Here is a 17,218-nt window from a genome sequence, read left to right on the forward strand (position 1 = left end):
TCCAATCACAAGATTTTCACACAATGTAAAGACCAGCTGAGCTCAAACGATCAGGTAGCCAGCTCTGTGACCGGAAGGTCGCCGGTTCGATCCCCTGAGCTCCTTGAGGAAGACACCTATTTGCGGATAGGGCTGCCCACCGCTCCGGGCAAGTGTGCTCACTGCCCCCTAGTGTGTGTGTTCACTAGTGTGTATGTTGTGTTTCACTGCACGGACGGGTTAAATGAGGAGGTGAAGTTTCCCCGTTTGTGGGATTAATGAGGGTCACTTAATCTTAATCTTAATGCAGAGAAGTAAAAATCAGAAGAATTGGAGATGCATGTTGTTCATTGGACAGCAGCGACGTTTAACCTGAAAGTAGATCTTTAAAGTAGTAACATCACAGGAGAGCTTTTAATGCACGTCAGTGTCCGGAGATTTAATCCGAAGCCGTTCTGGAGCGTTTCTGTCGGTCTGTTCATCATGAAGTTGTCAGGGACGTCTTTTCTTTGTGTTTTCAGTTTAATATGCAGGTTAATCAGAATTTCAGCAGCTTTCTGTTCTTCCGGTGTCGCTCGCTGCCTGTCGTCAGTGTGTGACCGTGACGGTGTTTGTGTGTGTGTTTCAGGCTAAGCCCATCTACGGAGGATGGCTGCTTCTGGCTCCAGAGGGGACCAACTTCGATAACCCGCTACATCGCTCACGGGTGAGTCACACAGCGTTCACAGCCTGCACGGTCAGCGCTGAGGCCTGCTCAGAGTTCGACCACGGGTCACTCTCCTGCTCCAGTGTCTCCTCTGGAACCCTCTGGAAGGTTCTACCAGGGGTGTGTACGGGGACTCGCGTACAGGTTAAAGCTGGAGTTGGTGATTTTGTAGAAGCCGGGAAGTGTAAGCTAACTTTTTGTGGAAAAAAACTCCCACCTCCCACCTCCAGCCCTCCTTCCAAAGCCCCTCCCCCCAAACACTCGAACGCACACGGCCTACGAAGCCACACATAATTCCCAAAAATAACTCCTTCATAATTCCCCATAAACAAACCAATCCAGGTCCTCACTGTCCAGCAGAAAATCAGCAGCCACTTTCCAGCCTTCAGCTCCCTCAGGTGTCTCCACCGTGGCAAAGCTGCGCTGATGGTCACTCTGGTTTGGCTTGACCTCTCGGCCTGTCCGCTTTCTTTCGGTTTGAAGCCTTTTCTGCTTCTGTCCTTCTTCTCTCTTTCTTTAGCAGTGCCAGCTGCTGTGCACTCTCAGAAATAAAGGAGCTAGACTGTCTCTGGGGCAGTACCCCTCTGGTCACTGGGCTGGGACCCTCAAGGTTCTGTACCATATTGTACCATAATCCACTGAAATGATCTGTACTAAGCTGGACCGACTCCACACACCCCGCCTCGCCTCGCCTCCAGGCTTTTACTCTACTGCTCTGTTTTAAAACTTTCGGTTATGAAAAGGAACAAATACCAACTTTTCACCTGGAGAACCTGATTTAAGCTCCACAATCAGACCTTAGAGCCACTGCTGGAGATCTGAGGGAACATCTAGTCTGTTTATACCTCAATGAATGGAAAGTGTTCCTGCACTGAAGCTTCATTTCTAACAGTGTAGGTGCCTGTGTAACTTTCTCTGCCATTCTTGTGAACTGAGCTCACTACTTTCAGGTGTGTGTGGGTGTGTGTGTGTGTGTGTGTGTGTGTGTGTGTGTGTGTGTGGAGCTGTATGTATGACGGACTGTGAATGAGTAAATGAGTACTCATGCTGGGTGCACATGTGGGCAGGTGGTGAGGGAGACAGGTGGCTGGGCAGGTAGACAGACAGACAGGCAGGTAGATGGGCAGGTAGACGGGCAGGTAGGTCATCCAGTCATCCTATTCCGTCTGAATTAAATGACTGGACGGGGTGTTTGTCCTGCAGCCTCCACAGATAGTCAGGCTGTGTTTCTTGCGACTTTAAAAAGTGTAAAAGTACAAATTTCAGGACTCATAAGCAAATTAGGCTGCATAAAGTTGGAATGGGTATCGGCTGATCAGGAATCCGGTATCGGTGTTGAAAGGGAAGAGTGGTGTCAGGTTGTCTGTAGTAAGAGGGAAAGAGTGTGCAGGAGGGTTAATACAGTGCACTATAATGAACACGCGTAATTCGTGTTTACTGAGGGAGCCTTCAGTCTCTGATGTTCATGCTTGTTTTTCCAAGTTTTGTTTTAGATAAATATTTTGTTTCCTTCTGTTTTATTTGCTGTGGAGATGGTCTGACCGGTTTTTGTGCTGTAGTTGATAACAGACGTGTTTTAAAGCTGAAGTTGAGCTCATTCCTCCTGTGCGAGTCTGTTCAGGTCCACAGCACTGCGCTCTGTAGTTTTCTCCCTGATCTGCAGCTCACAGCCCTCACAGAAAGCTCATACAGTCACGAATAGCTCTCGCACTCTCACACAGTCTCACAGAAAGCTCTCGCCCTCTCACACAGTCTCACAGAAAGCTCTCGCACTCTCACACAGTCTCACAGAAAGCTCTCGCCCTCTCACACAGTCTCACAGAAAGCTCTCGCGCTCTCACACGGTCTCACAGAAAGCTCTCGCGCTCTCACACGGTCTCACAGAAAGCTCTCGCGCTCTCACACGGTCTCACAGAAAGCTCTCGCGCTCTCACACGGTCTCACAGAAAGCTCTCCCACTCTCACACGGTCTCACAGAAAGCTCTCACGCTCTCACACGGTCTCACAGAAAGCTCTCACGCTCTCACACGGTCTCACAGAAAGCTCTCGCGCTCTCACACGGTCTCACAGAAAGCTCTCGCGCTCTCACACGGTCTCACAGAAAGCTCTCCCGCTCTCACACGGTCTCACAGAAAGCTCTCGCGCTCTCACACGGTCTCACAGAAAGCTCTCGCGCTCTCACACGGTCTCACAGAAAGCTCTCGCGCTCTCACACGGTCTCACAGAAAGCTCTCGCGCTCTCACACGGTCTCACAGAAAGCTCTCACGCTCTCACACGGTCTCACAGAAAGCTCTCACGCTCTCACACGGTCTCACAGAAAGCTCTCACGCTCTCACACGGTCTCACAGAAAGCTCTCACGCTCTCACACGGTCTCACAGAAAGCTCTCGCGCTCTCACACGGTCTCACAGAAAGCTCTCCCGCTCTCACACAGTCTCACAGAAAGCTCTCATACGTCGTAAAATAGCCATCCATCCATTTTCTAAGCCGCTTCTCCATCAGGGTCGCGGGGGGATGCTGGAGCCTATCCCAGCAGTCTTCGGGCGGAAGGCAGGATACACCCTGGACAGGTCGCCAGTCCATCGCAGGGCAGACAGACAGACACAGACAGTCACTCACACCCAGTGGCAGTTTAGCATGTTCAGTTGGCCTGACTGCTGAAAATAAAAATAATGTTTGCGTTTATTGTATCGAGTGTTTTAGTGGCAAAGAACAAGATTTATTACCAGGATAAACCATTTTAATCTGTTTAGATGGCTAAAACCTTCCTAATATATCAGAAAAATGCCAGCGGATAAATCGGAGTGAACACTGGTCCCTCCGGAATCCGAATGACAGTGAATGTTTCTGATTATGTGACTGGAGGTCTGAAATGTTCCCCGGAATGTGTATTAAACCCCTGTAGATAAATCTGCGTGAACGCTGAACCGTGTAGTGCGGAATCTCGTGATAATCTGAGCTTCTTCTGCGGGTCTTGAGTTAAACACAGAGCTGAAGTCCTGCCAGCTCGATTTCTTCAAACCAAAACTGCACAATTAACCTGATTCTCCGTTAAAGCGTGCATGTGCCAGTTCAGGCCCCGGAGGGAGAGCGCGTCCTCAGCGCTGAATCAACGATTGTAGGTCACATCCTCTAATCAGATGGCAGAGTTTTATCATGGTGAAAGAGAACAGACGGACACAGAGGCACCGCCTCAGAATAGAGTCGTCTGTCTGCATACGAAGAAGTTTAAAGGGCCTGTATCCCTGAAAACCGAATCCCCTCAGTTTTGTGTTAAATAATGAAATTTTATTGGAATGTAGTCGGGTTTGGGCCGAAGTTTATCAGAATGTAATCAGGTTTGGGCCGAAGTTTGTTGGAATACATTCAGGTTTGGGCCGAAGTTTGTTGGAATACATTCGGATTTGGGTTTATCAGAATGTAGTCGGGTTTGGGCAGAATTTTATCAGAAATTTCTCAGCTGTTTTGGAATTGATGTTGATTTTCCCCTCTCTGTCAAAGATTGGTTTGAAGAAATCGAGCTGGCAGGACTTCAGCTCTGTGTTTAACTGTGTTTAATCACTCTTGAGAGCCGATATAGGTACCTAGTTATAATAAAGCAGTGACGTCTAATTAATTAGATGACTAATATTTCAGCCTAAACGTTGGGTTGTATTAATTGTGTGTTTACTTAGTGGTTCTGCATGGGCAGTCTGGGTTATTAGCCAGGCTGAGCCAATTAAGGTGTTTATACAGTAAAAGCTTTGATTTTTGCTTTGAGGGATCTGAAATCCAGACACAGGCCAGATTAGCCGTGCAGTTATCTGGCCAACCTCGTAAGCCGAGCATTAGGATTACAGACCCTTGATGAGAGCCCGTCCACAAACGGGACTCTCAAACTGGAGCAGTAAGACCACCAGCTGGCGACGCTGTGAGTGAATGACCCTCGTTTCAGGATCGCTGAATGCTCAGTAAACATGGGCATTTAACCCAATGTGTCTTCTGTAATGCTTTCCTGGTGTTTGTGCTTGTCCACTTTAACTGATTAGGATCTGCCCTCAGGGCAGTCGGTGGGCATGCAGCTCTGTGTAGGTCAGTAAAGTGGATCAGCATGTGGAATCACAGCTTTGTGTGATGCTGTGTTTTCTATCACGAGCTACGTTTACATGCAACATGATCATCCGTTCATAATCCGACTGATGGTTTAACCGGAATAGAACACGTCCATGCGCACACCTCAGGCGGCATAGTCTGGTCTCATTGAGGCCGTTCTGTCCAACTGGACGAGGTGGTCAATCCTGTAAATAAATAAGAACAATAGCTGTGCAAACATCTGTATCCAATTACATTCCCAGTCGCAAAGTTTGATTGTGCTCTGCTCATGTTCACATCATAATAGAAACGTATAACATGTATAACAGGAGCTTTACACGAACTACAGAGCTCATTAATAACACCAGCTGAAAACCCGTCGCCATGGTAACATCTACGCACAGTTTTCCATGAAATGGGCTCTTTCAATTTTATACAAATACCCAATTATAATAAAACAGTAACAGAAAGATCAAATATGAAAAACATTTTAGCCTAAAATATTGGACGGAGTTAGTTGTACCGGAATATTTCATCAGGATATGTGCGTAATTTTGTGTTCGGTTGCTTGTAGTGAGCATGTAAACAGAGGTTTTCATCAGATTGTTGAGCAGAGTGAGAATAAACACCTCAGCCTTAATCTGTGATCTGTAATTAATTCAATCTGATTGGCACAAATGTGTGTAAACACAGTCACTGTGTAAAAGAAGCGCCGTGCTGCCTTTATTGTTGGATACGCATTCAGAACACAGTTCGAATCAATATTCAGGCCTCTGAATTGAGAAGTTTATTCATATTCATGCTTTGGCTTGTTTGAAATGTAGTTTACAACACAATAAATGAAAAATGTATGTGTGTGTATGTTTTCAGCTCACATAGACGTGCTAGATCACGTCCTTTACACGTCAGTGTAAGTTCAGCAGCAGCCCTGAGAAGTCTTGAGATTAAATGACAGAAAAATTGAGAATTTTCAATGATATAAACCGTGTTTGTTCTAACTTTGTTGGAAGACGTTTTAATAAAATTACTTAGAACGTTGAAACGGTCATGGTGTCATGTTTTTGTGTGTAACTATTTCTGAAAAGATGAGTTCTATAGTACTCCGTATACAATGATTCAGATATGATGCTGATATTCTGTACATGCTTAAAAATGGTGGTTCTTCAAGGGTTCTTTAGTAGAAAATGGTTCTATATAGGACCATGAATCCTCAAAAGATAACTTTGCATGACAACATGGTTCTTCAGATGTGTTTTGGATGGTTCTATATAGAACCTGATTTCGGTGGCTTGCTTTGAAGTGCATACTGAGTCTCGTACTTGTACAATGAAATGAAAGTCTTCATGTTCATGTTTGGAACATTTTTTAATCTACAACCCCATTTCGTGTTGGGAGGCTGTGCAGAATTTAAGTAAAAATACTGTGCAATGATATGCAAATCGTAGTGTCACAGGACACCGGACACTTTTCCACTTCCCCTCAGTCCATTTTAAATGAGCTCAGGCCCAGAGAAGGTGGCAGCGTTTCTGGATCCTGTTTATATTTGGGTTCTTCTTTGTGTTTTAGAGTTTAACAGCGTTTGTGGATGCAGTGATGAACTGTGTTCACAGTCAGTGGTTTTCAGAAGTGTTTCTAAGCCCATGCAGTGATTTCCACTACAGAATCATGTCTGTTTTTAATGCAGCGCTGCCTGAGGGCCCAAAGATCACGGCCAGCAGATACTGGTGTTCAGCCTCGTCCCTCACAGACAGAGATTTCTCCAGATTCTCTGAGTCTTTAATGATGTTCTGCACCGTAGACGATGAAAAGCAGAAGCTCTTTGCTGTTTTATGTTGAGGAACGTTCTTCTTGAGTTGTTGCTCTATTTGATGGTGCAGTCATTCACAGAGTGGTGACCCCTCCTCCTCTTTACTTCTGAAAGACTCCACCTCTCTGAGATTCTTTTTTTTTCATATATTTACAGTCATATTACAGAGCTTAACCAGCCTTTTGTTGCCCCCCGTCCCGACTTTTTTGGAGCGTGTTGTTGGCATAAAATTCAAAATGGGTAAATATTTTTCAGTAAATAATAAAATTTCTCAGTTTAAACATTTTAATATGTTGTTTTTACATAATTTTCACTAAACAAATAGGGTTTAAATGATTTGCACATCATTGCATTTTATTTTTATTTACATTTTGCACAGCGTCCCAACTTTTTTGGAAATGGGGTTATAATTTATGAGAAAAAGGTGTAAAGCTTGTGTTGAGCTATTTTCAGAACGCTGGGCTTTGTTGTTGTTGCTGAAACGGCTGGAGGACTCTCCACTTGTGTGGTGCTGTGTATGAGATACGGTTAAAGAAGGATGAAGATGAAGATAACGGCGGCTGTGTGTCAGGCAAGCGAGGGTGAGCTTGATCGTGTCAGAAGAAAGGAATGATTGTAGCAGAGGAAACTAATTTGGAGCGATGAAGGCTGTGGCTTTAAGGCTTTTCATGCTGTCAGACAGACATCTCCTGGTGTGATTTCAGATCATCCTAACGCAGTGAGGTCTCCAGAGACGCACCTGTGATTGATTGTCTGTGTGAATGACCTCTTATCTCTCTCATGTTTATCTGGACTTTTATCTGCGGTGCGGGTCCTTAGATTTCATCACTTCACTTGCTTTCGTTTTCTGTTTGTTTTGTACTTTTTTTAAACCACAACGAAGTTTGCATGAGTGCCACCACCGGCGATAAGATCAGATCAACGTCATTCAGCCTTCTATTGGCTGCTATTGTGGGTCTGAATTTAGGTGGAACGGGAAATTTAGCCAGCTAGCGAGTGTGTAAACCTTCAGACGGTTTTTTTACAGAAGGAAGGTGATCCACTCATCATTGATGGCTTCAAACAGCTGAAAAACACTGATGAGCTAGTTTGTGTTCAATGTGAGACTAAATATTCTTTATAGAGTTTAAATCTGGACTGGAATTTACACTATATTTCTAAACGTATGCACTCACCTATCCAAATCATTGAATTCAGGTGTTCCAGGCACTTCCATGGACACAGGTGTATAAAGCCGAGCCCCTAGGCCTGCAGACTGCTTCTACAGTGTAAAGTTTGGTGGAGGGGGGATCATGGTGTGGGGTTGTGTTTCAGTAGTTGGGCTCGGCCCCTTAGTTCCAGTGAAAGGAACTCTTAAAGCTTCAGCACCAAGAGATTTTGGACAATTTCCTGCTCCCAACTTTGTGGGAACAGTTTGGGGACGGCCCCTTCCTGTTCCAACATGACTGCACACCAGTGCAGTTGAATTAGATGAATTAGAGCGGAGACTGTGAGCCAGGCCTTCTCGTCCAACATCAGTGTCTGACCTCACAAATGTGCTTCTGGAAGAACGGCCAAAAATTCCCATAAACATTCCTAACCCTTGTGGAAAGAGTTGAAGCTGTTATAGCTGCAAAGGGTGGGCTGACATCATATTAAACCCTATGGATTAAGAATGGGATCTTACTCGAGTTCATATGCGTGTGAAGGCAGACGACCGAATACTTTTGGAAATATAGTGTATTACATTTAATATTAAACATACATTATTTATAACTTCCATAAACAATCTGAAAGGTTCACTCGTCGCATCACAACGTTTCCACTGAGCATCGGTCCATTTCAGATGAGCTCAAGCCCAGAGAAGTCGGCAGCGTTTCTTGATGTTGTTGATGTGTGAGTCCCGCTGCGCACAGTACGGTCTGAACCTGTATTCATGGATGCAGTGACGGACAATGTTTACGTTTTTTCAGAGTGTTCCTAAGCCCATATGTTGATCTCCAGAAAGGACTCTGCCTTTCCTGTTCTCTGTGGAGTCCCTGGCTCTTGAGAGTGAAAATCCTTGCAGTTGCTTGTTGAGGAATGCTGCTCTTGTTCTGCTGGATTTTTTGTTGATTTAATTCTTTGGTAACCTGTTGTGCCTCGACCCAACCTCAGATGTCCTCGACCCAACACTCGGCCTGTACTGGATGCTCTTTGTATATCCAAGTATGATTACTTCACCCCCAACTGCTCCCTGAGTGCCGTGGATAGGGCTGCCCACCGCTCCGGGCAAGTGTGCTCACTGCCCCCTACTGTGTTTGTATTCACTAGTGTGTATGTGGTGTTTCACTTCACGGATGGTTTGAATGTGGAGGTGGAATTTCCCCGTTTGTGGGATTAAAAAAAGTATCACTTAACTGTTTAAGATGTTTTGGGAATGTTTCACAGCGTTCCTTGTCTTAAATTTCTGCTGTCCTAACTTTTCTGGAGCGTGTTGCAGGTGTCGGTTTCAGAATCAACATATATCTACGAAAAACTGTGAAGTTGATGAGATAAAAATGTTAAATGTTTTTCTTTGTACTGTTTTTAATTTTTAATATAGATCAAAATAGATTTATTTATCACTGCTTCTGTTTTTATTTGCATTTTACCTACTCTGTCTACTTTTCTGCAGTTGGGTTGGTAGTTTAAGTTAAGGTGGTGTTGGGAGTCTTGCCCAAGGACTCTTATTGGTGTAGTCTAGGGTGTTTACCAAGGCTGCGATTGAACCCCAGTCTACGGCGTAAAATCAGAAGTGTTACCCGCCACACTAACCAACCCATACTACACTATATGACTCCACACAGACCGTATCCTTGGGGTTTTGTTTAACTGCTTCCACTTTGACGCCTCGTTCTGTTCAAACAGAGTCAGTCAGCAGGTTTAAGCCTAAATGTCAGCCCTAAAGGTCAGAGTTGTATTGGATTTGTACTAGATTTGAAGAAAAGTGCTCGTCTGGGATCATTACACTCACAGTAGAGTAATTCAGTTACATATCATCTGCTGTTTAATGACTTTAATGTGTCTCTAGCTCTCAGCGTACAGAGGCAGTTAGATTAGCGTACAGAGGCAGTTAGATTAGCATAACTAATAGAGACAGGGTGTTAGATTAGCGTCACAGAGGCAGAGTTATATTAGTGTACGGTTATATTAGCAAACAGAGACAGTTATATCAGTGTATGGAAGCTGATCTAGATTGGCGTACGGAGGCCGGTCTATATCGGTGTACGGAGGCCGGTCTAGATCGGCGTACGGAGGCCGGTCTAGATCGGCGTACGGAGGCCGGTCTAGATCGGCGTACGGAGGCCGGTCTAGATCGGCGTAAGGAGGCCGGTCTAGATCGGCGTACGGAGGCCGGTCTAGATCGGCGTACGGAGGCCGGTCTAGATCGGCGTAAGGAGGCCGGTCTAGATCGGCGTAAGGAGGCCGGTCTAGATCGGCGTACGGAGGCCGGTCTAGATCGGCGTACGGAGGCCGGTCTAGATCGGCGTACGGGGGCCGGTCTAGATCGGCGTACGGAGGCAGGGCATTATATAAGCTGTTGCTGCAGCATCTGTCGGCGTTTGTATGGAGGACTGTTGAGGCTGTAGTGAAACTCAGGGACAGCATGTAAAAGAGACAGTTCTATATATAATTGTGAGTGGGCTGGTGAGAGAGGGATGGGGCGAGCGAGAGAGAGTGTGAGTGTGTGTGTGTGTGTGTCTGATTGTGAAAGGCAGAGCGGTGTGTTCTGAATGTGGCGTCCAGATTTCAGGTCTGTTTAACTGTAACTGCTAAAATATCTAGAATGGAAAAGACTGTGAACATTAAGCTCGACAGATAATGGAGCTTCAGAACTTAAGCGGGTAGAGACGTATGTCACCTTTGTACTGTTGTGTGTGTGCGTGCGTGCGCGTGTGTGTGCGTGTGTGTGCGCGTGTGTGTATTTTAGATTGCGAGTTGCGAGTGTGTATGTGCGTATTTGAGAGCACGAGAGTGTATACGTGTATTTGAGAAGAGTGTGTATGTTTTGAGAACCCTAGAATGTGTGTGTATTTGAGCGCGCGAGTGCGTTTGTGTATTTGAGCGCGCGAGTGCATTTGTGTATTTGAGCGCGCGAGTGTCTTTGTGTATTTGAGCGCGCGAGCGTGTTTGTGTATTTGAGAGCGCGAGCGTGTTTGTGTATTTGAGAGTGCGAGAGTGTGTTTGTGTATTTGAGAGCGCGAGCGTGTTTGTGTATTTGAGAGCGCGAGCGTGTTTGTGTATTTGAGCGCGCGAGCGTGTGTATGTGTATTTGAGAGCGTGAGCGTGTGTATGTGTATTTGAGAGCGCGAGCGTGTGTATGTGTATTTGAGAGCGCGAGAGTGTGTTTGTGTATTTGAGAGCGCGAGCGTGTGTATGTGTATTTGAGAGCGCGAGCGTGTGTATGTGTATTTGAGAGCGCGAGCGTGTTTGTGTATTTGAGAGCGCGAGCGTGTTTGTCTATTTGAGAGCGCGAGCGTGTTTGTCTATTTGAGAGCGCGAGCGTGTTTGTCTATTTGAGAGCGCGAGAGTGTGTTTGTCTATTTGAGAGCGCGAGAGTGTGTTTGTCTATTTGAGAGCGCGAGAGTGTGTTTGTGTATTTGAGAGCGCGAGCGTGTTTGTGTATTTGAGCGCGCGAGCGTGTTTGTGTATTTGAGCGCGCGAGCGTGTTTGTGTATTTGAGCGCGCGAGTGTGTTTGTGTATTTGAGCGCGCGAGTGTGTTTGTGTATTTGAGAGCGCGAGTGTGTTTGTGTATTTGAAAGCGTGAGAGTGTGTTTGTGTATTTGAGAGCGAGAGAGTGTGTATGTGTATTTGAGAGCGCGAGCGTGTGTATGTGTATTTGAGAGCGCGAGCGTGTTTGTGTATTTGAGAGCGCGAGCGTGTTTGTGTATTTGAGAGCGCGAGCGTGTTTGTGTATTTGAGAGCGCGAGCGTGTTTGTGTATTTGAGAGCGCGAGCGTGTGTATGTGTATTTGAGAGCGCGAGTGTGTATGTGTATTTGAGAGCGTGAGCGTGTTTGTGTATTTGAGAGCATGAGCGTGTTTGTGTATTTGAGAGCGTGAGCATGTTTGTGTATTTGAGAGCGCGAGAGTGTGTATGTGTATTTGAGAGCGCGAGCGTGTTTGTGTATTTGAGAGCGCGAGAGTGTGTATGTGTATTTGAGAGAGCGAGCGTGTTTGTGTATTTGAGAGCGCGAGCGTGTGTATTTGAGAGCGCGAGTGTGTTTGTGTATTTGAGAGCGCGAGCGTGTGTATGTGTATTTGAGAGCGAGAGTGTGTTTGTGTATTTGAGAGCGTGAGCGTGTGTATGTGTATTTGAGAGCGCGAGCGTGTATGTGTATTTGAGAGCGCGAGCGTGTGTATGTGTATTTGAGAGCGCGAGCGTGTGTATTTGAGAGCGCGAGTGTGTTTGTGTATTTGAGAGCGCGAGAGTGTGTATTTGAGAGCGCGAGTGTGTTTGTGTATTTGAGAGCACGAGTGGGTGTGTGTGTATATTAGCACGAGTGGGTGTGTGTATTTGAGAGCACGAGAGTGTGTGTGTGTGTGTGTGTTTGAGAGCACGAGTGGGTGTGTGTGTATATTAGAGCATGAGTGTATGTGTGTGTGTATTTGACAATGCGAGAGTGTGTGTGTGTGTGTATTTGAGAGCGCGAGAGTGTGTGTGTGTTTGAGAGCGCGAGAGTTTGTGTTTTTGAGACTGTGAGTGTGTGTGTGTATTTGAGAGCGCGAGAGTTTGTGTTTTTGAGACTGAGTGTGCGATTGTGTGGGGGGGGCGAGTGGGTGGCTGAGCCGCTGAGTCATGCTTCCAGCTCCAGGTCCTGAGAACGAGGAGCGTGGGATGCTGGGTAGTGTGTGGGAGAGAGAGCGGGTCGAGGGAAAAGTGGCTGCAGTATCTGGAAATCACAATTCTGACAAACGGCAGAAAAAAAAATTCCAACACCAACAAACATCTCTGCCTACAGCTACAGCGGCAGCGGACAGCAGCAGCGCCAGTGTTGGTGTTGGTGCAGTTCCCTCTGTTAGCATCAGCCTTATGTTCTCCTCCATCATCTGTTCACTGCACTGTAGAGATCTAATGCACATTATGACGTCTTATTACACTGTTTATTAACAGTGGGGTGTTATTGCCATCCTCCTTATTTCTCACTCTCGGTCTCCTGTACTAGCGTGACAAATCTAACTTTCTGTCCTTCGTTTAGTTTGCAGGAACGTAGATCCTGTAAGGGAGCAGTGTGCTTGTGCTTTTGGAAGCAATTGCTCGTACGGTTTCTGTATGCATTCGTATTCATGGCTATGACCTAGCAAGGCTTTAGCAATCACTTGACATTCTAAAGCAGCACCTTAGCAACCACCCGGGAAAATATAGCAAGATTTTAGCACCCACCTGGGATACTATAGCAATGGTTTAGTGACACCTTAGCACCCACTGGGATACCATACCAATGGCTTAGTGACACCTTAGCACCCACCTGGGATACTATAGCAATGGCTTAGTCACACCTTAGCACCCACCTGGGATACTATAGCACTGGCTTAGTCACACCTTAGCACCCACCTGGGATACTATAGCACTGGCTTAATCACACCTTTGCGCCCACCTGGGATACTATAGCAATGGCTTAGTGACACCTTAGCACCCACCTGGGATACTATAGCAATGGCTTAGTGACACATTAGCACCCACCTGGGATACTATAGCAATGGCTTAGTGACACCTTAGCACCCACCTGGGATACTATAGCAATGGCTTAGTGACACCTTAGCACCCACCTGGGATACTATAGCACTGGCTTAGTGACACCTTAGCACCCACTGGGATACCATACCAATGGCTTAGCAACATTAGGCTATGGATTAGTCCGGCGTCTTTCCGTCCGGCGTCATTCCGTCCAGCATCGTTGTCCAGCGTGTGCAGTACCTCCCGAATCATCTGATCACTTTGCTTGGTGTCCCTGTTCACATTACGCACATACTGCTTAACATTCAAGCCCCTCCAGCGTAAAGCACCTTCCCGCGTGGGGAGTGAGTATCCACTGCTTGTTCGTTCCAGCGCTAAAGTTAAAGAAGCAAACTTGAATTAAGCCAGACTGTCACTTTAGAGCGATGCTGTGCTGTGGTCTTCAGAATGAGACCCTTCATTGAATCTCAGACAGACTCATTACCAGACTGGCAGGTCTGTTATCTTCATGTATTTCAGCTCTGAACTCTCTTCAATTCACTACAGTCAATTTACTTCACTTATTTAATTGTAGTTATGTAATAGCGTAATTACGTCCAAGGTTTGTTACCTACTTTGGCTGTTTACACTGTGTTCACTCTGCAGACTCTGTGATCATAGATGGATAATCACAGAGGCACAGCTGTTCATTTGTTCAGGAGCATCAGGGCTCGAGGGAGGAGGAGGAGGAGGCTGTCGCTCAGCCTGTTAGCAGGACAGACAGGAGTGTCTGGAGTCAGTAGTGCTGTATTAGTGTTTCCCTTTAGAGCTACACTTACTCCTGTCCTTCTGCTGCACCGTTCACCTGTAATTACTTAATCAGTCACATAGTTACACAGTGAAATGTGTTTACATGTGGTTTCCATTCTGTGTGGACGTGTCCAAGTCCGCGCTTCTGAATTTTTGTTTGTATGTTTTGATAAAATAAATAATAAAAAAATGTAGAACATCTTGTTTACTTGGTTATTTACCCTGCTGTCTCGTACAGGCGACGTGACGGTTTATTACTGTCATTTTGCTTTACTGCTCATGTGTTTGATAAGTTAACTGGACAAAAATTGTTCTTAATTTTATTATTCTACTTTTTTGTTCTGTATTCATGAGTTTGTTTTTGAGCTAGAACCATGGATTTTTGCCGCATCGTGCAGGAATAGTGTGCTTGTGCTTTCGGGACTGATCGCAGTAAAAACTGCGGTTTTTTAACTAAGTAAGAAAGTTGAACTTTCATTGAACTTGTAATATTATATTAACAGAAGAACGATTTGGTTTTACCGTGTGCGAACCTGATTTCTATCCACCTGGGATACCATAGCAATGGCCTAGCAACACCTTAATAACCACCTGGGATACCATAGCAATGGCCTAGCAACACCTTAACAACCACCTGGGATACCATAGCAATGGCCTAGCAACACCTTAACAACCACCTGGGATACCATGGCAGTGGCCTAGCAACACCTTAATAACCACCTGGGATACCATGGCAGTGGCCTAGCAACACCTTAATAACCACCTGGGATACCATAGCAATGGCCTAGCAACACCTTAATAACCACCTGGGATACCATAGCAATGGCCTAGCAACACCTTAATAACCACCTGGGATACCATAGCAATGACCTAGCAACACCTTAATAACCACCTGGGATACCATAGCAATGGCCTAGCAACACCTTAATAACCACCTGGGATACCATAGCAATGGCCTAGCAACACCTTAATAACCACCTGGGATACCAAAGCAATGGCCTAGCAACACCTTAATAACCACCTGGGATACCATGGCAATGGCCTAGCAACACCTTAATAACCACCTGGGATACCATAGCAATGGCCTAGCAACACCTTAATAACCACCTGGGATACCATGGCAATGGCCTAGCAACACCTTAATAACCACCTGGGATACCATGGCAATGGCCTAGCAACACCTTAATAACCACCTGGGATACCATAGCAATGGCCTAGCAACACCTTAGAAACCACCTGGGATACCATAGCAGTGGCCTAGCAACACCTTAGAAACCACCTGGGATACCATAGCAGTGGTCTAGCAACACCTTAGAAATCACCTGGGATACCAAAGCAATGGCCTAGCAACACCTTAACAACCACCTGGGATACCATAGCAATGGCCTAGCAACACCTTAATAACCACCTGGGATACCATGGCAATGGCCTAGCAACACCTTAATAACCACCTGGGATACCATAGCAATGGCCTAGCAACACCTTAATAACCACCTGGGATACCATGGCAATGGCCTAGCAACACCTTAATAACCACCTGGGATACCATAGCAATGGCCTAGCAACACCTTAACAACCACCTGGGATACCATAGCAATGGCCTAGCAACACCTAAATAACCACCTGGGATACCATAGCAATGGCCTAGCAACACCTTAACAACCACCTGGGATACCATGGCAATGGCCTAGCAACACCTTAATAACCACCTGGGATACCATAGCAATGGCCTAGCAACACCTTAATAACCACCTGGGATACCATAGCAATGGCCTAGCAACACCTTAGAAACCACCTGGGATACCATAGCAGTGGCCTAGCAACACCTTAGAAACCACCTGGGATACCATAGCAGTGGTCTAGCAACACCTTAGAAATCACCTGGGATACCAAAGCAATGGCCTAGCAACACCTTAGAAACCACCTGGGATACCAAAGCAATGGCCTAGCAACACCTTAGAAAACACCTGGGATACCAAAGCAATGGCCTAGCAACACCTTAGAAAACACCTGGGATACCAAAGCAATGGCCTAGCAACACCTTAATAACCACCTGGGATACCAAAGCAATGGCCTAGCAACACCTTAATAACCACCTGGGATACCAAAGCAATGGCCTAGCAACACCTTAATAACCACCTGGGATACCATAGCAATGGCCTAGCAACACCTTAGAAACCACCTGGGATACCATAGCAGTGGCCTAGCAACACCTTAGAAACCACCTGGGATACCATAGCAGTGGTCTAGCAACACCTTAGAAACCACCTGGGATACCAAAGCAATGGCCTAGCAACACCTTAGAAACCACCTGGGATACCAAAGCAATGGCCTAGCAACACCTTAGAAAACACCTGGGATACCAAAGCAATGGCCTAGCAACACCTTAATAACCACCTGGGATACCAAAGCAATGGCCTAGCAACACCTTAATAACCACCTGGGATACCAAAGCAATGGCCTAGCAACACCTTAATAACCACCTGGGATACCATAGCAATGGCCTAGCAACACCTTAGAAACCACCTGGGATACCATAGCAGTGGCCTAGCAACACCTTAGAAACCACCTGGGATACCATAGCAGTGGTCTAGCAACACCTTAGAAATCACCTGGGATACCAAAGCAATGGCCTAGCAACACCTTAGAAACCACCTGGGATACCAAAGCAATGGCCTAGCAACACCTTAGAAAACACCTGGGATACCAAAGCAATGGCCTAGCAACACCTTAGAAAACACCTGGGATACCAAAGCAATGGCCTAGCAACACCTTAATAACCACCTGGGATACCAAAGCAATGGCCTAGCAACACCTTAGAAACCACCTGGGATACCATAGCAGTGGTCTAGCAACACCTTAATAACCACCTGGGATACCAAAGCAATGGCCTAGCAACACCTTAACAACCAGCAAGAAATACTTCAGCAACCTCAGTCATAGCACCTGGAATAACTGTAAAACTCCAGTCAAGTCATCAAAATCAACCTGCTTTGACTTTTGATGCATAAATATGATCGTTTTGATTGATAACGCATCTTAAATTCAGATCATAATAAAATGTTGTCTACTTGCAAACATAAATGTGGTGTGGAACGTTTATAACCTGCACTTTGGACACAGCCTCTGCACTCGTTTCAGTGAACTGTGAGGCAGAAATAGTTCAGATGATCTTACAGCTTGGCTTA

General features: G+C 45.9%; 1 protein-coding gene across 7 annotated transcripts in view; it reads left to right on the plus strand.

The window, feature by feature from the left end:
* si:ch73-103b11.2 (early endosome antigen 1) overlaps positions 1-17,218 on the plus strand; it is a 145,206-nt gene that overhangs the window by 9,673 nt on the left and 118,315 nt on the right. For all 7 annotated transcript variants that reach the window (XR_005130081.1, XM_037536962.1, XM_037536960.1 and 4 more), the window contains exon 2: positions 608-685. Coding sequence is in view for 6 of the 7 variants with exons in the window: in XM_037536962.1 (XP_037392859.1) it covers positions 608-685 (78 nt within the window). In the remaining variant the exon portion in view is untranslated. The remainder of the gene's footprint in view (positions 1-607; positions 686-17,218) is intronic.

Source organism: Pygocentrus nattereri, chromosome 3 (assembly GCF_015220715.1).
Source record: "Pygocentrus nattereri isolate fPygNat1 chromosome 3, fPygNat1.pri, whole genome shotgun sequence".
NCBI lineage: Eukaryota > Metazoa > Chordata > Actinopteri > Characiformes > Serrasalmidae > Pygocentrus > Pygocentrus nattereri.